This window comes from Argiope bruennichi, chromosome 3, assembly GCF_947563725.1.
Source record: "Argiope bruennichi chromosome 3, qqArgBrue1.1, whole genome shotgun sequence".
NCBI classification, from domain to species: domain Eukaryota; kingdom Metazoa; phylum Arthropoda; class Arachnida; order Araneae; family Araneidae; genus Argiope; species Argiope bruennichi.
The window spans coordinates 114,328,180-114,354,011 of NC_079153.1; the positions used below are offsets into that span (position 1 = coordinate 114,328,180).

At 27.6% G+C, this 25,832-nt stretch overlaps 1 protein-coding gene across 1 annotated transcript; it reads right to left on the bottom strand.

Annotated features, from left to right (window-relative positions):
• Positions 1 to 5,508: 5,508 nt before the first annotated feature.
• On the bottom strand, positions 5,509 to 23,177 carry LOC129963712 (aldehyde dehydrogenase family 16 member A1-like). Its single transcript, XM_056078233.1, has 13 exons — positions 22,913 to 23,177; positions 21,699 to 21,925; positions 20,995 to 21,170; positions 18,912 to 19,071; positions 17,251 to 17,500; positions 16,703 to 16,897; positions 16,530 to 16,622; positions 15,330 to 15,575; positions 14,465 to 14,592; positions 12,350 to 12,517; positions 11,733 to 11,937; positions 9,933 to 10,118; positions 5,509 to 8,341 (listed from the first exon to the last, which is right to left on the bottom strand). Exons 1-13 carry the CDS (start codon positions 23,015 to 23,017, stop codon positions 8,060 to 8,062), a joined length of 2,421 nt encoding a protein of 806 aa, XP_055934208.1. The 5' UTR covers positions 23,018 to 23,177; the 3' UTR covers positions 5,509 to 8,059.
• Positions 23,178 to 25,832: the final 2,655 nt, after the last annotated feature.

The window sequence follows — 25,832 nt, forward strand, 5'->3', positions numbered from 1 at the left end:
TGAATTGTATAAGATTTAAACAAACAGACAGGCATTCAATTTTATATATATATTGTGTATGTGTAATGATATTTGATTAATCTGATTTAAATCTTAATCCATTTCCTGCTTTTTAAAATGGTCTCTTATTTTTTGATCCAATTCTTCTTCTTATTTTTTTATTATTTAACCCTTTAAAGAGCCATTTTTTTCTAGTCATATTACGTTTAAATATTTTTAGGCTTGAAATTAGAATAAGAAAAGGGATTCATTTAGCTTATTAGATAAATTTAATTTGATTAATTAATTTGGTTCATTAATAATTAAGTAACAAATAAAGACACATCATTTTGTGTGAGATAAAGAACTGAAGCATCTAAGTTTCTGTCTTTCTAAAACAATTTGTCAGAACTTATGCCAACCTACATAATTTCATACAAAGATTGATAAATTTGGAGGGAAGCATACTTCCCACGGCCCTAGAAAGGGTTAATCAATCTTACACGCGCTTTGTTTACACAATTGAAATCAGCCGGCTCCCACGCTCTGAGTAAAGGGATAAAAATCCTTAATGTTTGCAACATTCTTTTAAAGACACCTAAATCGACACGCGTCAAACAAATCCCTATCAAAATCTCATAGTAAAATAATCGAAAGGAAAATTTTCTGACTCTTCTGTGCTCTGTAACGCTTATAAACGGACGTCAGTTTCGTCATCGCTTGATGATGATGTGTCCGCGTTACAATGGAAAAGGGTGCAGTAGCTTCTGAGGGTAAAGACCCCTGAGCACACCGAAGGCAGAAGTCTAACTTCTAGCTCATATGAAGATGACTCACACAATCGCTTGCACATCCCCTTTTTACGGGGGGAGGGGGTCATCTCACAGATACAACACAGGAGAAAGAGCAACCAAGATTCAAACCCGGGACGCCCAGATCACGGGGAAGTCGCGCGACCCCTACATCAGGACGCGGGCTCGTCATCGCTTCTTATACATAAACTATGCCTTCCTGGATGGAATAAATCGAGTTTAAAAATTCAAAACTGTCATCTCTTCAGCTACACTTCTGTTTAAGAAATATGTTTATATATATTATAGGCTTAATTTTGTAATTACATTTATTATGTCAGCATAGAAGAAATAAATATAAAACCTAACGTATGAATACAATAAAATATTAATGAAATTGAAGGTTGTATTATTTAATTTCGTCCATGCCTTAAATTTTACTGCTGTATTTCTTATATTAACGTAACAATTTTCTTCACGTTCAACTTTTTAAAATTCTACATTTTTTTCTATTATTCATAAGCCACTAAATAAAATTGCTTGAAATGATAGAAGACCCACTTGTTTCGTTTTTCTTAAAATAAGTTCTCATTTCATAAAATATAACACAATACTCAATGTCTGAAAATCTATTTTTATTAATCATTAGCAAGACTATGTTGACAGACACACATCTATACTTTCCGATATACAAATTGTCATTATAAGTGCTTCTAGAAGTGTAACAGAAGGAAATCTTATTTGAAAGGAACTGAAATGGTATAAAAAGTGCGAATAATTCTAAAAGGACGATGCAGGTTCATTGAAACGTTTCATCCAACTGAGCATGAATTAACAGTGCGTAAAACTCGCGTTATTTCAATAAAACATCCCCTTTTTGTGTTCCCGCCTTTTGTGTTATTCAGTTAAGTAGTGGGATATATGAATTCTTTCTTTATTTATTTTTCGTTCTCTCTTATCTGGTAGCAACAACATCCGTCAGTGGACAAGAAGACGACTGCTTCTGAAAAATTGCGGATTCGATGTGTATAACAAATGAAATTAGTTCTTTCAATTAAATTAAATAATCTTTTTGTTAAAAAAAATAAAGTAAATATTTTTATACAATACAGCGGATGCTCGACTAAGCATAACTAGCAAACGATTTTTAATTTAATTTATTCTTTTTTTATGTCTTCTTTTAGAAATTTTAAGAGCAATAAGTTTAATAGACTGTAAATGAAAATTAAAACATAACGCTTTCGCGAAATATAAACAAAGATTTTATTTAATGGGGTCATTTTATAAAAAAATAATGCTCCAACTTCAGCAAAATAAACAAAATCTTTTAGAGTCAATTACAGCATAAAGCATTAACTTTTTTCAACGATTACTTTTTTTTTTTTTGCATGATTTTTATTGCGTATTTTTAAAAACTTTTTTCGTTTTGTAGTTTTGCCAAACTTATGTCAATACATTCATTATTTAATTAAAAGTTAATCACGTATTTCTTCTGTAAATATTAAAATGCTTTAATGGTTCCAAGAAAGCTTGGAAAAATCTGTTGCATCTTAGTATTAGAATTAATACATGCATCAAAAAATTCATGAAATTTTATATTTAAAAGTGCAATTTGACTGAAATACAAAGTCCTTAAAGTTGGCAAACAATTTTATATAACACCTGATCCATCTTATGAAATAAGTTTACGATTAATGGACAATCGATTAATAAAAAAATACTGAATTTCAATTAATTGAAAACTTTTATAAAGAATCGTATATTTATTTCTCACATATTTGGAAGCAAAAATAAATAACTTATCTATTAGTGGCCTTTGGTGACCAGATAGTTCGCCAGCAATTTCAAATGAGTTTAACAGGGGTGTTTGTGGGACCCCAAAAAATCCCCTGAAACTTTTACGGACTTACTACCGACATTTTGGAGTTTCGAGAAGGGGGGGGGGGAGAAATGAAAAATTACAATTATGAAGTATTGAATGACCTAATTATAAAAGTTCAATGAATTACTTTTTTTGCAAAATTAATAACCATTAATTTTGCAAAATTAAGACCTCTGAACAGAGGTCACGTGATCGCACATCTGGTCGAACGAAGTCTCTCCCTTTTTTTTCTGCCGCGCCTACTTGCCGAAAAGAATCCAGAAGAGAATGTCCGAGAACCGGGGGAATGAGTCATAACTCGTAATAAGGAAAGAACAAAAAGGAAGTTTTTTCCCCCTTTTCACGCATTATCACTGCCTTTGGAGAAAGAAAGGAAAAGTTTTCACCACACACACTGACCTTGCGTTTTCTGCTTTCAAAGCAAACAAAATTACCCAGATCAAAATAAATAATTCATTATTATACCTATTTCCTTTTGAACGACGATCCCCGGAATTTCCGGGTATCGAAGTTCAAAATCCCCGGAATTCCGGGGTTTCCCCGGAGCACAAACACCCCTGGTTTAATCAAATCTCCTAAGTGTAACACTGACGCTCATAATTTCCACAAAAAATTACTTTCAAACATCAAATTATGATAGATATTAAACCGTGTTATTTGCATAGCCTTACTCAGGTTCTGTTTATTGTACAGATGAACCTCGTTAATAGAGACGAGTCGCATGATTTCTTAGAGACATCAAAAATTTGTCAAGTTAATCGGTTTCACATTCTATTATGTCTCAACATAGCCGTCCATCATAGCCCTTAATAAACACCAGCCTTCTGGTTAATTGTGTAAACTGCACAGGTAATAGGTGGAATCATTTTTTCCTTTTAATTGTTAACAAGAGAAGAAAGAAACGCTATTAAATATTTAATTAAACAATCAAATCTACTCTTTAAGTTTCGTATCAACACTGAAATACATTGTTAAAAAAATAATTTAAAAAAAACAGCAGAAATTCAGAATTTTACACAATAACTAATACCACAGAAAAAATTAATTTAAAAGAAATTAAAACAATATAAATATTAGTTTTGTGCGATAATATATTCAAGAAATATTATGGGAAAATGTTAAAATCTCGTATAATTTTTATATAGTTAAAATTCTAATCAAAATTCAAAGCAAATCGCTAAAAGGTGCCATGTCCAATTTCCAACTGCTGTATCTGCTCTATACAGCACCTACACAGACACTTTGTTTTTTTATTAGGAAAGATAATAAAGTGATGGCCGATGAATAGTGTGAAATGAAATAATATAATAAATCATGATTCATTGATTTTAATATCTGACTAAACAACATATTTGGCACAATGATTAGTGACGAGAATAAACTCGGAGCAGAAATTGAAAACAGAATAAAAATGGCTAATAAATATTTCTTTGGACTGAAAAAACAACTAAGATCCAATTTATAAGAGAATTTATAAGACTTTTATTATGCCTGTTCTACTCTATGCAAATGAAACTTGGACTCTCAACATCTCTGAACATGTCCAAGAGAAAGATCCTTAGAATTATCTTTGGCCCAGTACTAGAGAGAGGATGTTGGTGAACTAATTTCAATTTCGATTTTTACAAACTCTATAGGCAACCACAGATGACATTGGTTATCAGGAGCAATAGGTTAAGATAGCTCGGCCATATCTGGTAGAAGCCCTGAAAATAGTGCCCTCAAAATATCCATTTTAAAAAATTATATGGGATAAAGGGCCAGATCATGACTTCCAACTAGATGGCTGGATGATGTGGAAAGAGACCCAAGTGTTCTGAGGATAAAGAACTGGAAGGGCATTGTGGGGGATAGAAAGTGCATGTGGTTGAGGCAGCCAAGGTCTACAACGAGCTGTTAAGCTCATGAAGAAACAACAAATTTTCACTAATCTGAAACACTGGGGGAAAAGAAACAGGTCAAAATTTATTACTACGCTAATGTTAAAAAAAAAAAAAAAAACAGTGCATTTATAGTGAGTAAAAATAGACTTCTTTTCCAGAATATATGAAAATGTGGTACTACGGAATGAAAAAACAAAAATTATAGTGTAGAATTTAACAGGAGGATCTCAGCAGTTGAAAAAATAAATAAAGGTAAGAAAATTTTTCATCAAAAAGATTTCATAGAACTATGGAATAATACCAAATATTATCATTTTTCAAACACTCTAGAATAAGGTTGTTCTACATTTTATAATGTGCAAAACTGTATTTTGGCAATATGTAAACAAAAGCAATCTACTGTCTATTCTCAACTACAGAACCACCTTCAGTTTCAGGAGTGACTGATTTCACAAAAATAGGGTCATAATAAAAGAAGGAAAGCAATAAATCTCAATTAGCAACAGAATCAGGACATCTCCATAGATAATCCACAAAATCAAACTAATTATACGGACAATAAATATACAAGTTGCGAATTAAAGCAGGGCAGTTCAAAATCGAAACAAGATAATGCATCTAATGGGATGAAAGTCAAGGCCTAGTAAAGAAATCCAGGAATGTGGTTCATTTTAATCATATGTAAAGACCCTGCAGGGTAAAATCATCCAAAAAGTGACAGTCTCAAGTTTCTGAAACAAATAGGTACTTTAAATATGCTTTTTATTAGAACAGAGCATTAAAAGTTTATTTTTTAATTTTATTATGCAAAAGCAATTCTAATAATCACTAGGAGTGTTCTCTTCTTGATTTTCCAGAAATTCAGCAGGATTTTCCACCTTTATCTTTCTCTCTATTTTAAATTCACTTCTTTTATATGTAATATCTTTCCTAATTCCTCAAATAAAATGTTCTTAAAAAATACACATCTAAATGTAAATATAGAAATTAATTTATTCAATTTGTTGTGCATATCATATCATATACTTTCCTACACAGTATATAGGAATGCCATCTTTAATAATTTGTATAATGTTGTAATGGAATATTTCACATTAAAAATAATCTCAAAAATATATAACATTGGCAGTACAGTTAAATCATGTGATACATGAAGCACGACTATGAAGTGAAAAAGAGGAACTGCATTTCTTAAAAACAAATACATCAAAGACTAGATACTAAATATTAAGCATTTTCATCTAAGTATAATATAAAAAATATATACATAAATTAATGACATTTAACATAAAGATTATATCTGAAAAGCACAGAGTTCTTTAAGTTCAATAATAAAATTATATTTGTGGCATCACACATGGAGATTTCTAAAAAACTAACCGATGTTAAAACACACAAAAGTTAACAGTCATGATATATAATTCATAGTATAAATATTAATGTTTCATCAATGTTAACAGGAAAAATTCAATTCTTCACTGGACTCTAATTGTTTCAACTATTTATAAAATTTCATCACTTAAAATTTAATCACAAAAGTGCAAAACTGAAAAATTCTATAAAAAATGTATATTTACCTAAAAAAATACACAGAATTTTTGAAAACCAGTGTATAAGATGTATAAAATAGGCGATGAAGTTCAATTTAAATTTCCAAATTATACAGGTAGTTGCTTTTGGTATTTTCTGCTTTAAATGCAATTCAACATACATTTAAAATATGAAATTTCATAATAATCAAAAACATTTAGATATAGCAGAACATCACTGAATGAATTCAATATAGGAATTTTGAATTTTTTAAATTTTTTTTGGTAGAGATAATTAAATGTTTTAAACTAAATATCTAGATATATCAATGTATCATGTACTATAAGTTACTTAAAATTAAATAATATAATTAAAATGTAAAACTATAAAACAGTGAATAGCAATGAATAGCAACTTAACAGTAATGGAAAGAAATGACATAATTAAAAGAAAAAAAACATGTTAGGCAACTGTATTATAAATAACATAGTATGTTATTCAAAAAAATTTCACATAAACTTTTATATCAGCTACAGATGAAGATTATAATTTAATCTAACTACGAACCTAAAAACTTTAAAATGATATGCAACCCAATAAAAAATACTAGATTGACAAATGTTTAATTATTTCATGATTTAATTTTTCTTTTATTTATAATAAATAAAAAGTAAAGTAAATATCTTTAAATTATCTTTATAAATATTTCATCTTTTATTGTGGAGTATTTAATATATTTAATTCCCTCTTTTTAATGTATAATGTTACTTTTAATATTGATCTTGCAATATAATGAAAAAGATTTGATTTAGTGCACATATTTTCTTTCCATCTTACATTTAAAAACTGAAGTTTCCTTTTTATGGTAGGAAACTAGCTTTTTCAAAAAATAGTTTCTCTTTATAAAAACTTTACGACTAATTTAATAATAATATCAACAAAAGATGAGTTTTTAAAAAAATTTCCTTGAATTGGTCCCTTGAATAAATTTAAATGCATAAACATTTTTATGATACTATTATGCAAAAGTGTTATTTGATCTTTAATGAACTGGATGGTCTTATTGGCACAATATGAAATTTTATGAAATATTAGTAACCATTTTTTTCATTGCAAGATTCCTTTTAAGAAAGATAAAATTAAAATCGGCAGGTTTACCTTTAACAGTACAATTAATTCTGCAATATATATTTTAGCATATAAATACATATTACCAATATGCTTATACAGTGAAACTCCAGTTAACCTAACTTGGATTATCTGTAATATCTCTGAACATGGTAATAACTGTAAAAATGATTTCCCAGATCTAAAGACATGATGTGTGAAGTAGATTTTTATGTGCCATTTAGAAGAAATTGTAACAAATCTGACTTAATAAAAGAGTCTAAATCAGAATATATGGTTATATGGTGACAATAATTTCTGCCTCTAAAGGTAAGCCAAAATTAAGAATTTGCTGTTTCTCTCAATGTCTTACTTTTTTTAACATGAAAATTAAAAATGGCAATTGTGCCTACTGTTATTTATTGTACATTGTGTAGTAATACTTTTGCTTTTAAAGCATCATATAAATTAAAATACATATTATTTTAGACTACCAAAGATTTATTGAACTATGGAGTGAATTAATGCTGGTTGACAACCTTCTCATAAAAAGATGGCAGGGCATTGCTTTTTTCCCATTTTTCTCAATATTTTCAAATAAGGAAAATCATTTCTTTTTTTGAATGAGTAATTCAGAGTATACTATAAATAAAAATATATTGATCTAGCAATGGTAATTCTAAATTAGAAGTTTAATAAACTACTAAAAAAGTTTTGAATTCATTTACACTTAAAACTTTTCAGAATTACATCTTGTAATTAGAAATAAAACAATATATGTTCATGGCTTAACCAAAAAAATCATTATCCAAAACATCTCCCATCACTCCATCTCCCCTTTTAAATCAATTAACTGGAGTTGTACTGTACTTGAAGTAATCTTGAAATTAGGTAGCATAAATGGTACCCATAGGCATGTATATGGTCTTAATCTGGCTCGATTCTAATATCAATTTAAAATTAGTGTTGTTCTTTAATTTCCATACATTTTTGCAATCAAAAATTCTCTTGGGATGAATAGTGCATGAATGATTAATAAAAGCTGCACCATCCACTCCAAACCATACAGCATCAACAATCAGATTCAAGCACATATCGCGTGTCAAATGAGGTCCATTTCCAGTGACAACATTCACCACTCCATTCTGGACACCTGATGATTGCAATATCTGAAAAACAGAAATATATTTTGTACTTCTAAAATAAAAAAGGGAGGGCACCTTAAATTAAAACAGAAAAATTATTTGTTAAATAATTTTATAGGGCTGGAAACAATTACTTTGGGTCAAAGGTAAAATTATCATAAGATAAATATTTTAAAGGGGAACAAAAAGTTCTGGAGCATAGTACGTTGTTTGCTATATTTTATTCTTTGTGACTAGTCCCCCCCCCCGACAATTTACAACTGTGAAACATTTAACTATATTTTTGAATGAGTAGATGAAACAAATACACACACACACACATGAAAAAGCAAAAAGTGGAATTATGACAATTTACATCAGAGGCAGATGAATGAAACCTGAAGTATTATTATTCTACAACATTCCTTTTTTATATACAAGTATTCAATATTTAAGATTCAGTTTGACTGAAGAAACATGCTGTTGGGAACATTGATATAATTAGCCATAATTCCTTTAAGAGACAAAAGTATTGGGAGACTCCTTGGATTTTTCTACAAATTAAAAAGCATGTGCTACAGTAATTCCCAGCAATCTGGAAAGTTAGAGTCATGACATGATAGTAGCTTCAAATATTCCAGCCAATTGTTTTTTATTTTCTAGCCATTTCTGATTAATTAATAGATTGATAGGCAGTTTCAATTATCATTCCCCATCTTAACGGAATCTCAAATTTAACATTATTAATCAAAGAAACAAGTTATACCCATTTTAGAAGTTTGTTAAAATTATTTTTTGAGAATTCTTTTCCGTTAATTTTTAAAATGTTTTTAAGTTTACATAAATTAAAACTCCAGACAACAAAATGACATATTTGCTATAGAACATTGTGGCAACAATAAATATCAACTGTTAATTCTTTAAATGTAATATACGGAAACCATGATTGAATTAAATTAAAGAAAATTAGAGAAATTTAAGCAGAAAGAAAGCTTTAAAATGTTAAGAAAAAAAACAGACAAAAATAAATACATATAAATTAAATTGTGATTCAATACACTTTAATGAATAAATAATGAGAAACTAATGGTCTTTAGAAATGTGAATAAATTGCCATGTATAACTCTTTTAGTAATAAGAAAATTCTAAATGCAAAATCATATAGGCCTACCTGTTTGTGCAGCAATAAAACACTTTTTAAATATTTACTCAACCAATAATAACTTAAAAGAAAACTGCTTTAGAATCTTAGTTTTTAAGACATGCTTTATGAATCAGATTTGATTATTAAAATTATATATCAATGTATTGTCTTAATACTAGAGTCATATTTATTTAACTTTAATATATGATAATATAAAAGAACAGAACAGAAGCAGGTAGTAGAAGTAAAATAAGAGAAACCAAAAATAAAATAGCTGTATCAAATGACTTACAGCATAAAAAGATTAGAGAAATATATTTTAAAACGCAGACAAAAACTCCTTTTCCTCCCAAAAGAAAAATCAATTATGAATAACATTTATTCTTAAAATGATTTTTACACTTGTGTGATCATAATATGTATAAGACATATTTAAATTGCAGTTTTAAGAATAAATAACAAAGAAAAGTGAAATTGATTAAAAATGCTTACTTCACACATTTTCAGGGCAGGTAATGAACCTCTCTCACTTGGTACTACAACCACTGCATTTCCAAAAGCGATGGCTGAACTCACAAGAGTAACAAATGATAAAAATGGTTTTTGATCAGGGCTTTGAATTCCTATTACCCCCACAGGAAATCGATCTTTCAATACTCTACCATAAAGTGATGTATCCTGCAAAAAAAAAAAAAAAAAATCAGTAACATAATATAGAAATTGCTGAAAGTTTAATTTTTAATACAATATAATATCTTTTATATATTTTATAAAATATATCATTTGGAAAATGTTCTAAATCAAGGAATCACAGTATGTATGCAAAAATTTCAAAACTTATAAAAGCAAGAATCTGAAGAATTATAATAATAATGAAGTCAGTATTTCAAACTGATAATTTAAATATTTTTTAATAAATACTGTGCAACTACAGTTCTAGAACAATCTGGATATTCAATTACAATTCAGAGTGTTTTAATTTGTTAAATGTTATCATTTATCATATATGTATAAATGTACTTAAAAACAAACATTATGCAGAATAAAAAAAAAATAGAAACATGCATTTCCTTTTTGCATAAAATGGTACAAATTAGATTTCTAAAGAAAATAATAAAAATCATACATTACTTTAAACAAAAATTGGGATTGTTCTCTCCTTATCTTTTTTATATTTGTTCATTAAGGACAGTCATTTCTCATGTAAATCAAAAAATAATAATTTTACTAATCAAACCAAATGTTCCAGATAAGTATTAATAAAAATATCCTAGCAATGATTCTATTTTGATCTTTGCCTTATTTATGCATCACATTATTCTGCATTTTCTAATAATCTTATTTTTAGCCATAAGTGTGGTAATCACATGCAAATAACTATGCTGATAGATGATGCTACAAATACATGCTACAAAAACCGCCAAGTGTACATGATACTTATTTGTTAAATTCCATGATATAGTGAAGAAAACAAATATGCATTTTGGCAAAGTATATTTGACTGTTTGAATTTTGTATTGTATTTAAGTTAATGTGATCATACATACATGAATAGATAGGCTTACAGACAGTCAATCTATTGAAAGATGTCGAAAATCTGATAAAAATATACAATTTGAGAGCAAGAATCATATGTTGAATTTAATCCACCTAGACCATTTCATTGTTTTGAGTTCACATAATCTGAATTGCACATTAAAAAAAAAAATGAATGAGCTCTAACATAGCAAAATACATTAAAATCTTAACATTTTAGCAAATGCAATATTTTTTATGCACAAATTTCATTCATTAGAAAATATATATAATACTTGCCATGCAAATTAAAAGGGAGGAAAAAAACAGGGTTATATTTTTACACTTTAAAAAAATTTTCACTGCCTACTTCAACTGAGATTTATGAAACATAACACATAGAGATTTTTAAAAGAAGGAATAGGATGAATATCCCTTAATGATAAAGAATTTTTTAATTAAATAAAAATATATTAAATTAAAATGTTGCTTAAATAATTGGCTTAAAATCTAATATGAAAGCATTTGTTGTGAAATTAAAAAAAAAAAATACTTAACTATTTATAATCAGGTTTATTTTATCTTCAAATAACTAAAAATTATCTGGTAAAAGAATAAAATGACTTTTCTATTAAGAAAGAAAAACAGAAATGACACAAAAATAAAAATAATACTGAAAAGCCACTAATTTTAATAAATACAAAAAGTATTTAGTCCTTTGAAATTTTCAAATTATCCAAAGAAGTATTATAGAATTTCTTACAAAATATCCCTTACCACTGATTCACCACTAGATGTGGCAATATAAATGGACCAATAATGCAACCTAGAAATGGATTCTTCTACTTCTTCAGAACATACTGCATTTTCTTCTCCAGTGAGGTTATGCAAGAGAACTGCAAACTCTTCTTTTCTTTTGGTTAATGTTGTTGCCACTTTACGTAAAATATCTGAAAGTTTATACTTGCTCTGGTTTTCCCACCTGAAAAGAATTTATTAAGATGTTAATATATTATTAACAAATGAAAAATATCTTCATCAATTAAAAAAATTGAAACAAATTATAACTTTGTTACATAAGTTGAATATAAGAAAAAGAATAAAGCAACAGCAATTTTATAATTTAAAATATGTACTAAACAGTATTTACTGAATTAAAATCAAACATATTTTATGAAAATGATGGCAAGAACTAGCTACCAAAATCGAACATTTAAAAAATGCTTCAAAAAAATTTTTAAATGAAATATTTAGGAGAATTTCAGTAACATTTCATGCAGTTAGAGTAGGTAAAAGAAGGTGATTTAACTGCACTTGAAAATTTATTAATACTGAAAAATAATATATATAAAGTTGTAAAAAGAAATTGTTGCATTAAAAAAATTCACTATTACTTTGGTTGTATATCACAAGCACTTGAAATTGCATCAGTCAAGTCTGAAGATGTTCCATTGGCAATATAAGCATACGGCACTTTCTTTGCATCACTAACAATCAAGTATGTGTTTTCACTTGGTTTCTTGTAAGATCCTCCAATGTGAAGATCAAAACTTAACCTGATTCTTAAAATATATAATAAAAATATAATAACAAATCTCATTTTTAATTTAAAAATCCTCTTCAGAATCCTTTTTTTTTGCACTTAATTAAAAATTAATAAAGAAAAGTATTTTAATGTAATTTTAAGCCTTTGCTGTTGTATAACAACATTTTTAGTGATGTTAAATGTTATATTTAGAGTTTTAAGTTTCAAATTTAACACTTTTTAAAAATTTCTCAAAACATTAGATCCAACTAAAATACTCTGATAAAGAATATATAGAGAAAAAATTTTGCAAACAAACAGAATAAAAGACATTAAGCAAACAAGCAAATATCTCAAAGTAATTTATTCAGTTAAAAGCAAAATGAAGAATATTTAAATATTCTTTCAGGAAAATTTTTAATTTTAATTATTTTTTAATTTTATTTTAATTTTTTAAAGGAAATCCTTTTTCATTAAACTGAGATAAAATTTGCAAAAAAATTGATTTTACATACTATTTTAATCATTTGTGTGACTAAGCCCTTTTCTTGCAAATGACAAAATTTTTGAAATCATATTATACTGTGTTGAGATGAAAAAAAAAAAAAAAAAATTCATTTAAATTTAAACAATAAACTTCCAGACAATTTAATTTACAAATAAATAAATTTCTAACATGAACCTTTTAAAGCTTTTTATGCATATATATAATATCAGAATGCTCATATCAAAAGAAAATTTAAAAAATATTATAAAAATGCAAATTTCATATTTTATATATTCTTTTATTAAATACCATTATGCATCATTGATTTGCAGGGTGGAAGAAAACATTCAAAATTAAATTATCAATGTGATTGCACAATTATATTCTTTAAAACTCCAAAAGTAAATCTAAAATTTTGGAATTTTCTTACAATGTACTAAAACTATGTCTTAGGGATCCAACTCTTTTAAGTGGTTTAGTAAAATAATTACAATTTTTCACATTTATTGATATTACACTCATGAAATTGAATTTTTTTTTTCATGTTATATGTCATTTTCTACATCTCTTCTGAAGCTGGACTTCTTTTTTATCTTTAAAAATTATTATTTAGCAGACATATTCAAAAAAAATTAGATTTGATTTAATTTAACACATAAGAATAGACATCTGTTAGACCATTCAGAATCATATACACATCACTGAATTATATAATGATATATTTTTCTAAGCATGGGTAGCAAGATAACACTTTAATTTCCCTATGGCATATTACAGAGTAAAGAGAATGTTCTAGAGAAAAATCTTGGCCTGAAAGAAGGAAGATTTCAAGTTTTAATAGTAAAAAATGATTCATCACCAATCGAACATATTAGCCTAACAGAAGTATTGAAATAACAAGTGTCAGATTAGAGAAATTCTACTGTATAAAGCTAAACCAAGTTTTAAATACAAATCTTGTTCCCAGTTATAAAAGAAATTTATAGAAAAGAAACTCAGAATAATGTATGATTTATTAGCATGCACTTAGAGGGGGGGGGGGGAATCCCCTAAGCAATCATCTATTCTTCTATGAATTTCAACAGCAGTAAAAATAAGAAGAAAAATGACACAGGTTGTATATTCCCCTTAATTAATTTATACTTATTTTTGGGAATAAAAAAAATGTGAACATTTTTTTTTTTTTTTTTTACTTCAATAAATATGCATAACTCTTAATCGAAATGTTTCTATTTCTTGTATGAAAATGTTATTCTATACACAGAATTTAATTTCTAATGAAAATCCAGCATTCTTAAAAAATATTCAATATATAGATTTTCATTATATAGGCGATAGCATTTTCTTTGAAATGAGAATAATATACAAGCTAATTCAAACATTAAAAAAAAACAATGCTGAAATTTCAAACATATGAAATATCACAATATAGTATTTGCATTATGTTTGAAATGTATTTACATATAGAGAGGAAGAAAAAAAAAATTTATAACTTACTCTGGATTATTTTTAATGCTATTTCCAGAAAGCAAATCTTTACCATACAGTTCGATCTCTTGTTCTGCTTCTGCTTTATCATATTTCTTTATTTCTGATACACCAACATTTAAATGCCTTAAAAATGCCTGTAAAAAATTTCTTTAAGACAACTGTATCAAAATGATAGGGCATAATAAACCGACATTTAAAAAACTTACTTTATTTTATAACATTTAATGATAGAAATTTATATAATTCTTAATTTTTTTCACATTTTTCTTGCATTGCAAATATTTAAATCATGAGCAATTTAATAAAATTTATATTTTTAAAAGTTCTATTTAAAGTCTAATTTCAAGCATTTAATATGAACAGGAAATATAAGAATAGAACCATGAAATAAAGAAAAGCAAGAACAAAAAAAAATTTAACACATGTTCTATGCTTGATCTCTCTATTTTGATTGCCTCAGTCATTGAAATATGCATGTAAAACTATTTACATTACACAAATTACAGAAAGAATGTCACTCTAAGAGCATTATCATGTTCCTATTTGTTTATTTTTTTAAGTCTGTTTTTTTTTTACATTTTCTTTTCAGTAAATTCTGATTTTAATGCTATTTTTTTCCCCTTTGGTAGATTATATTTATTATATTTCAAGATGTACTCTAAATAACAGCAAAGATAACATGCATACACAAAATATATTTAACGCCATCACAATATGCAGATGCATAAATGCAGTAATTAAAATAATGATGATCTGATACTATATTAAGCGCATGATTACCAAAAACAATTTACAGAAAGCATGCCAACCTAAAAATGTACACAGTGTTAAAAATTGATAAATATTATTGCATATTTAAGAAAAAACTTACTTCTTTCCCACCTTCTAATGAGCCTGATCCCAAACCTGCACCACCATAGACAGCACAAGCATCAAAAATGTTTTGAGAATTAATCCAAACAGTTCCTGCTCTTAATTGATTAGCCACTTCTAAGGCAAGGGTTAGTCTTTCTGACCAAATGCTAACATCACAGCCAAGTTTATTGTAATTAAACATTGATATAGATTCCTTCACAGTTCGAAAAGTTGTGGTGATAACTATAGGGCCACCTGCAACCTGGGAAGACAAAAAAGGCAATTTTTATATATTTAAATCTTAGAATCATGTGATCAATAATATAAGAACGGATACAATTTTCTAGAAAAAATATATTCCTATGAATAATTTATTTCTAATAAAATTTTCATTTAGAAATAAATACAAGATTAAGCTTGAAATGTACGGGAAAAATAAGTTGCAATATTATATCAGTTCTAAAATGATTCAGAATTCTTTTAATTTTTAAAATAGCTATTAAAATCATTACTGAAAGGTAAATAACCATAGAAGCATACTTATATCTAATTTAATGAACTATTTATGTAGAAAATAAGAGGACTTTTCTCATAATTGAATAGAAACTCAAGCGAATTTTCAGTATCATTAAGAGATAAAAATTACAAACAATATGAAAGATTTTTAAATGTAATACATTTATAACAGAATTCTCAAACTGTAAATTCACTGTAATGATTTAAAATGCCTTTCTTTTTGCCCCATTTTAAATATTTCTTAGCCTGCTCTGAAATGTATATTTCAGAGCAGGCTAAGAAATATTTAAAACAAATATTTGTGCCATCATTCTGAGTTTAAAAAATAATTTCTTTATTAAAGAATTTAATTCTTCTCCTTATTTCTCTAAATATCTTTAGAAGTAATTAATTTAAGTTTTGACCTAGAAAAAAAAGTCTACATAATGTTCCAATTTCATGTTTCACCATTAAAAAGAAATTCTCATGATAGAAAGATACCTGTATTTTCTGCTTCATATTATAGATTAAAAATAAATAATGTCTTCAAGCTTTAGCCACTATTAATAATATACAAAATATCAAATTTCATTTTATTGAAAAGAATTATTAGTTAGCAGTTTTATTATTTCAGAAGATTACTATGAAAATTAACTATATTTTAATAAAAAATTGCAAAAGCATGTTACATAGAATGCTTATAATCCATTATTTACAATACCTCACGATACAATGTTGATGTTAGAGGCAAATTTTCTAATAATGTTGCTCTAAATTGTCCCTTTTCAACATTCACTTCTGGACCTTCAACAACCTGCAAAAAAAAATAAAAAAATGAAAAATGAAAAATTTACCACATTAAATGCAATCTTAATCAACAATATATAATCATACCTTAAAACCCTGACTTTTAGCTTCTTCAACATCTTTCACCAATTGCTCTTTTTGCTCTTTAGTGACAGTACAAGTCAGATCTATTTGTTGTAAATTAAAACCTACAGAAAGTTTAGAAAATTTCTCTTCCAAGATCTGCAAAAATTTCTTTTGTATCGATGCTTGAACAAAAACTCTGCAACCACTTCTTTCACTCTAAAATTCAATAAAAATACCTTGAATGATATAAATTACTATTACTAGAAAATATTTAAAATAAATTATAAATATTTCAAATTATTATGAGTAAAAAATAATAGTAGCAAAAGATCTCACAATGCATTTACATGAAGAACCGACAAGATCTAAAAATCTATATAATAAAGTTGAAGCATAAAAATAAATTTAAATAAGAAAAATGTTATTAAAGTTAGAATTAAAATAAAAATAGTATTTTGAATTAATTTTAAGAGATAATACATTACAAAATAATTAAATGTGAAATTATTTCTATTCAATAAAACTGCATTTAAAATCATTTTATAGACAAATTAAATGAAAATTCTAACCCTTGTATCACTGTGCTGTAAAATCCCCAATATGCCATCTGCAGCTGAATGTAAGTCAGCATCTTCATAAACAAATACTATAGGCTGCTTCGTTACAGAAATCTCACAGGGTATTCCTTGTAAAGATGCCCTTTCCATAATTTTATTGCTTTTAAGAAGGGTTCCAGAGAAGACAATTTTATTAACATTTGGTAAGTCAGTTAATTTGACTACATCAATAGGCAAAACATTCAGCACACCGGGAGGTAACCTAAAATCAATTGCACAGTTTATCATTCTAAACATATTTAATTTTTCAATTTAATTGTAAAATTATTTTCATTTAGTAATTAATATTCAACATTTTTAATTATGTGAACTATATGAATATTCATCACAAAAATATATTTAAAAAGAAAGCTGTAAACAAAGCAATACCAACATAACTATAGTGACATTTTTATTAAGTGTATATACAAAATTACAGTATATCCATAAAATATAATCATCAACAAAATCAAACATTTTACCCTTTTGCCAAATGTGTAGAAACCAATATTTTTAGCATTAGTTAATCATAATGTTGAGATATCTCTGCTTGAATCAGAATGTTATATCAAGAAATCAGATATCTAGCGAAAGTTAAAGGCACCGCCAATAGTTTTCTTTGACATTTCAGTGGATGGAACGAAGTTGGTACTTTTCATTCAATTGCTATTTTAATTTAAACTCTTGTCTGAGTCTCATCAGTACAAAAAATCTCTAAGAGAAATCATCACAGTACTTATCAAGACGAAGGTCAACCAGGAAATATTGATATAATATTTATACTTTGAAGAATCAATATTTGACAAAATATGAGACAACTTTTCCTATGTTAAGAATGTTTTTATATTCTTATATATACATTATATATGTATTTATATATATTTTATACATTATATATATGTATATATTATATATACATTATTTTATAATGTATATATATTCTCTGTTTTATTACCGAGACCAGCTTCTAGAGATAATTCTCAGGAAGTCTATCAGCATTTAGCAGAAAAGATATGTCTCATGATCTCTATATAATAATAAAAGATGCATGGATAAAATATATATTATAAAATCTACACTCTCATTTGAAACAGCATGAATGACCTATCATGCAAACTATCCTGTAAAATAAAATATTACCATCACAGGCTTCATAGAATCCATAATATTCCTGGCATTATTACCATGAGACACTTAATTCCATATTGATCACCATTCGCAAGCATGCTTTAAAATGGTGCATATAAAACTCACCACTTTGATTTTTTTTTTTTTTTTTTACTAAATGCTTTATAGCTCTACATTTCACTTCCAATTCACTTCAATTTTTAATTAATTTCAAGCTGCATTTACATGAAATATTAATCTATCTCTTTTAAAGAGATACATTATATCTCCATCTTGTATTTTGCAATGCTTATTAGACTGTCTTTTATAAATTCTTAACGAAGAATAAGTTAAGTTTCATAGCAATGGTTGTTATTTATCATATCACAAAATAGTATTTGCCAGATATATCTTATAAAAGTCCTCAGATCACTGGAGATAGAATTTTCAAACGCCTTAAACACTGATACAATTTTCTACTTTTCATAAAACATATATTTTAGTTGAAAACAAGATTATGTACTTACCCACACAAAAGGCAGAATTCGGCTAAAAGAAATGCAGAAAAACAGGATTCCACATTTGGCAATAACAAAACTGCACTTCCTGAAGCTAAAATGGAACCTATTTTCCAACTGATTCTTAAACATGGTTCATTATAATCATCAGCAATCACACATACAACACCTGCAAACAAAATAATAGGTTGCAGTTTTAATTTAAAAAAGTAATAACAATACAAAACTGAATATAATCAATGAATCATTGATTGCACTGCATTATATAAAAGAATAGGTAATAAGAAAAGCCATTAATATTAGATATCATACCTTTTAAAAATATAAAGAGGTATAATGAGTTTTATCAATGTGATCATTTAATTTAATTAAATGATCATTTAATTTTATCAGTACATTTCAAATGTAATACTGAAATGTGAAGTTGTTGGATCATCATCAGAACAATTTTTTTACAATAAAGATATAAAAAAACATAATTTTAAGAAAAATGCAACTTAATGTAATGGTGAAAAAGTTACATTCTTCTTATTAAAAAAACTAAAGATAAAAAAAACTAAGTAGGGTCGCCAAATTTGGCGATTTATGCGAATTTTGGCCAGGTTGCGTTAATATGTAAGTACCAAGATTTATTAGGAAGTATAAGAATTGCATGTCAATAAAAATGAAGCAAAAAAACCAGCATGCAAAGTGAGCTTTTTTTTTAAAAAAAATTTGAAACAAAACCCCAATCAAAATCTGTTTTAGATTGAAAATATTTTTGAAAAGATAAATATTTTTATACGTAATATAATGCTATATTATTTACCTAATTTTTATAGGTAAATAAAAGTTTTATATGTAAAATAATAATGTGTATAATATAATATTTTTATAGGTAATAAAATTTTATTGGTTTACAGATTAGTGAAATTGCCACATTAGTAAAATAGTAATCACCCTCCTACCCTAAAATTAATATATATCTCCTTAAATCATCTGAGTGATCATTTCATATCACTGTCCTATACCAACATCCAATTATGAATGAAGTAAATGACAGCTAGAAACTTCATAACAGATGAGAAAGAGCACAGATATTATTTTTGAGAGTATTGCTATAACCAAATCCTATACCAGCCTGCAGGCATCTGTAATGGCAGTTTAAACTTAATTCTCGGGGGAAATTGCAACTTTTCCTTCTGCTATAAATTATTCATGCTTTTTATGCAACCTCAGTATCTGCATAATAATTGACCACTATTTATGTAGTACCAGTTCTATGTTTGTGGCATTTATTGTTTTGTTATGACTTTTTTTAATGTGTTTTATTATAAAATTAAATCTAATCTTTGTTTCTAACAGTTGCATCTACAAGGAGAAAGTTTTTTTTGTGTGTCTATAGTAAAATACCTTTATGAAAAGCATGCTGAGTATTTCATTAATCTATGGTCAAAAAGCTAATTCACAAAATTCTTTTTCAAGGTTTCTCTTTTGAATAATGCATCAATAACTAATATTTGTACTAATATAAAGTTCACAAAACTATCTTTCAATTTTAAAACTTTGTCATGCACTTTTAGATTTAAACCCTGAAAAATACTTTGTTTCTAAAAGCATATAATATGATATAGTTATCATTTGCCTATAGACTGCCATCATGTTATTTAACTTTTGAAGAAAATTTTATATATTTTTAAAAACTGGTATCTACAAACAGATTATTAATAATATACAATGTTCTCACATCAGATAAATAGATTTTAATCAGTTATTAATTCAGTTATTGACAATAAACCTTAGTCATCTAAATTACACAGTATTTTTGATTTTAATTTTATCAGCTTCAATGAAATCAAATGAAAAGATTAAAAGAGATTAGCACCAACTTTAAATTGAAATTAAGTGAAAGAAAAGTAGAACTCTAAAAAAATCAACTTTTTAACTGAAATCAAGAATTGAAAACCTCTACTTCACCAAAACATGCCTTGTCACCTTATAACCAACATTTAAAAAAATGTACTTAAACTATTGTAATGTACTGTAAAAACTGTACTTAAAGTAATGAACATTTGCTTTCAAGGTATCAAATTATTTATAAAGAAAGTAAAACCTGTTTCAGTGCAACCATCATTTTCTTCATGGAGTTTAGTCCAATTTGAATAATACTTTAAACTCTGTATTAAATCAGGTATATCCTTTGTTTTAATTCTATGTAAAGTTTTGCCAGATGTTATGCATTCAACTAATCCAAATAAGTCAGCATATTCTTCAATGATTGAAGCAATTCTAGAACAAATAATAAATCTCTCATAAAATTTACATAAAAAAAAGCTATATTAGAAACACAATAATGGCCAATTTAGCATAGACCATTCTGAAATTATGGTGGAAAGTCTCCTTATAGCTGTTCTAAAGAATTTTGAATATTTAAATTTTAAGAAAATTATGATTATTTTTAAACTAGTAAAGAAAAACAAACACAACACCTATTTTTATTGAAAACTTTTTACTAAGATCTGCTAATTATATTTTGTATAATAAATTGAAGTTTTAATTGCTTGTATTTAAAAAACATATGTGCATGCAATTAAAATATTTTTTAAAAAAGCTTTTCAATGAAAGAGATTCACAAGTTCAGATAAAAGGACATAATTTTTATTAATTAGCCATTGTCAAATCCTTGAAAATATTCTTTAAAAATTTAGATTGGTGAAGCATATAAAAGAACAGCAAATCAAAAATGACCAATGTCATTTCACAGTTGCCTAAAAAATATATTTCAGGGAATAATAAATAATAAAAATTCTCAATTACTTTAATAGAAACTCTGATCTCTGATAACCATTTAGAGATCTCCATGCATTAAAGCCCTTTACTGAGGAAGTAGCAGCATCTTTTAAAATCTCTGGAGATGGAAGATAAACATCAGCATAATGTTCACCAGTACATGGGTTGGAAATTTCAATTTTATTTTCTGAAGGTGTTAACCATTTGTTATCAACAAATCCAGCAAAGCAATTGGAATGCTTCGCTAACCAATCCTACAGAAAAAAAATGATCAAGTGAGGAAAAAAAAAAAAAAAAAAAAAATTGAAACTAAACAAAAAAAATTAATCATTGTCATCTATTTCAAATTTCAGTAAGTGAGTGATATTCTATTAAAAGAATGGTAAACTGAATTAATGTTTGGCATAAATAGGTACATCAGTCTTAACTTAATATAACAAATAATTTAGTTTCTAATAATGCACTAATTACTAACAATGGTAAGCATCATTTTAAAAGAACATTAATTTTAAATTCAAATAAAATAATGCAAATTGATACATACATAAAAACCTTTCTTACAAAAATAGAAAAACATAAATCCTCAAAGTAAGTCAAATTTCTTAATTATGAAAGAAAACTTTTGCTAACAAGATTTTACCTTTAAGGACTAAAATTAGTAAACATAGAACAGGTGTTAAAGGGAAATTGTTGGGAGAGATTAAAAATTGTTTATCAGCCAGAAAGGGCACATCACATTAACAACCTCTTTAGAATCACTTAGGGGTCAAATAAACTCTTTTTACAGTTACCATATTATAAAGCATCTCTCATTTGATAATTTCATATAAAAATGTAAATGCAATATGTTTGAAATTTTATGGCAACTATTTCATGTCTTCTATCAATTATTAGGAATTCTTATAGTCTCCTATGATAACAATGAATAAATCAACAACCTAACTATGAAAAATAATGAAACGAAATTAAATGGTATGATAATTAATAAATAGTACTGGGAATGAATAAATCTATTTAGAATGAATTCAAAGAGTTTATTTGATACAATTCAATAAAATTTATAGAATAAATTAACAGAAAAAAAATGTTGAAACTTCTCCCTTAAAAAATTATTTAATTTATATATTTTTCTCTAACATTAAAATCAAGTGTTTGATTTGAAATATATTTTATAATATTTTTTTAATATATTATCCTATATTAAGTAGAAACAAAATATTTCTTGAGTATCATCTACATACTTTTGCTAATTTATCTGAATGAATACTAGGACTATCCGCCATAGTTTGAAAAAATTCCACAATTTTACTCTGCTCTTCTTTTGATATAACAGGTGAGAAGTTCATGCCTTTTTTAAATCAGTTTGAAATAATTAATTAATTTCACAAGTGCTCTGTTTTCGGTATGAAAAATACCGGTAGCTGAATTGAGTATTCTTTAAATTTCTGTTTCAAATTCTGTAATAAGCGAATATACGCTTATCGAATTCATCAAATGATTCGAAACTATTCTTTTCTTCACTTCGATTCTAAGTTTACCTGAAGGGAAAAACGATACATGATCCTTTTTTTTAACCATTATTATTTTTTTTAACTATTATTACGTTCGTCTGTAGTTCAATGGTAATTTTGTAAGATTCACCAGTTTCTCTAAGTTACAACAGTATGCAATATATTTTGAAACAATAGCATTTAGATGTGTGGTGAAAGCTTATAAGCTAGTTAACAGCTACGCTACCCGAGCAATTGCTTTTGTATTGTAGTCATGTTACTGGGCTGCGAAACATAAGGTTCCAGGTTCTATCCTCGCTCATCGCAATTCGCTATAGATGCATAAATAATTGTTAAAAATTTAAAGTACTGTCTAATATATAAAAATCTCTTGTCACGGTGTTTGTGTTCGTACTCTCCCGAAACGGCTCGACCGATTTTTATGAAATTTTTTATGTGTGTTTGTTAGGTATGAGAATAAGTCGTAAAGTATATTTCATAACGCAATAATTAGGGTGTTCCTATCCAAGTTCAAAGTACGCTGATGAGATCAGTGCTTGCCTGAAATCATCGCCACTGTGGCGTAATGTTGAAAAAACCCAGCTAAAAATAAACATGCGCGTCCAAATGCTGCAAGATCCGTCTGCTGACACATTGTTAGATATTGGCGATTGAAAAGTTGCTGTCTATGGAAATACTGGATGCATAAAATTGCCTACTAATTTCAGCTAAGGATGACGAATATTTTATGAGCAGTTATTACGTAACCAATATAATAAAGTCACAAATACCAGTGATCAATACTTTTCAAAGACGGGTGTCATTCAAATCCTTGATATGATCTTACTGGTAATATTTCGATTACAGGTTTTGGATCACGATAGAAAGTAACAAGATCTGTCCAAGATCAAGAAGATAAGATTTGTCCAATGGAAGCTCTCGAACAAAACAGAAAAGGAGAAATCTGTGAATGGGTTGAAAAGTGAAAGGACTGGTTATTCTTGGAATTATCGTATCATTGAATTGCATATCACTGAAATTTATTGGAGCGGCGACTTCACTGGAAAGTAACAATCGACATGATTTGTCCAATGGAAGCTCTCGGAACAAAATAGAAAATGAGAAATCTGTGAATGGGTTGAAAAGTGAACGGACCGGTCATTGGAATTATCGTATCATTGAATTGCATATCACTGAAATTTATCAGCGCGGTGACTTCACTGGAAAGTGTGAAAGTCGCTCCACTTCAAGAGAGTGACCTTGACTTTCCGATATTCGCATTTGATGATGCATTATTCCATACAAATCATTTTTAATTGCTTGTGATATGACTTTGCATACATTCTGTTTACTGAGTGCGCCATCTATTGGTAGAATATAGAACTAAAGTAAACATTTTAAAGAAATGACATATATATTTAATTCGAATTTTTCAGAAAATGGTTTACTCCAATAAAGAAATTAAATAAATAGATTTGAAAACAAAATCAAATTTAAGAAGTAAGCTGAAATAGATAAATTAATTCAATCACGTGTTACTTAAATTAGTAAATTAAGTATTAATTACAATTAATAAATTTTATATTTAATAGTAAGTAATAATTTTAATTAATAATATGATTGAAATAACAGATATTTGGAACAAATATTTAAAAATAACAATAGAAAAATTATTTGTTATTCAAAAAATCGTGGATTATGCATCTCTAATTCCTGCACTCTTGTTGATTCGCAAAATACCCTCATTGACCACATATTTCCCGATGTACGTACACAATACATAAATCATGCGTGGCTGGCAAAAAGAGACATTTTGGCAGCAAAAAATGTGGACGTCGACGATTTAAACTTCAAGATACAGCAGTCGTTGCCAGGCGACTTGGCATCATACAAATCGATCGATACTGTTTGCGATGCTAACGAAGCTGTAAATTATCCAACGGAGTTTTTGAACTCACTGGATTTGCCAGGCATGTCACCATACCTTCTACAACTGAAAGTTGGATCTCCGGTTATTTTACTTCAGAATTTGAACCTACCGCGGCTGTGCAATGACACGCGAGTGGTCATTAAAAAATTGACGTAAAACGTTATCGAAGCCACCATTTTGAATGACAAATTCCGATCCGAAAATGTTTTGCTGCCACGAATTCCAATGATTCCCACAGAAGTGCCAATTGAATTCAAACGCGTTCAATTTCCTTTTAAATAGGCATTCGAAATGACAATCAATAAGTCACAAGGCCAGAACGATGTCTGTTTGCAGCTCAGATTGGGCACACCATGTTTTTCACACGGACAATTATGAGTGGCATGTTCTCGCATGGGCAAACCATCGGGCTTATTTGTGTTGGCTAAAGACGGACTGACAAAAAATATCTTACACTCAATTGCTCTTCGAAATTGTTGTTACTTTTCAATAATCTCAGCATGGTTTTTGAAGACAGCACATTTATTGGACATAGAAAACGAAAAGAAATGAACACAGGTATTTACAATTAAGCACACAGCATCTTGTTCGCAGGAGGAATGGTGCCGGAACGAAGCGCCAGAAGCGGAGTCACACAGATATTCCTACGCGAGAAAAATAGTCCGCTCGCTTCATCCCAACACACCCCTCCTGCGAGTGACATTTTTCGAGCATTTATAATACACATAAAAATTAAATGCA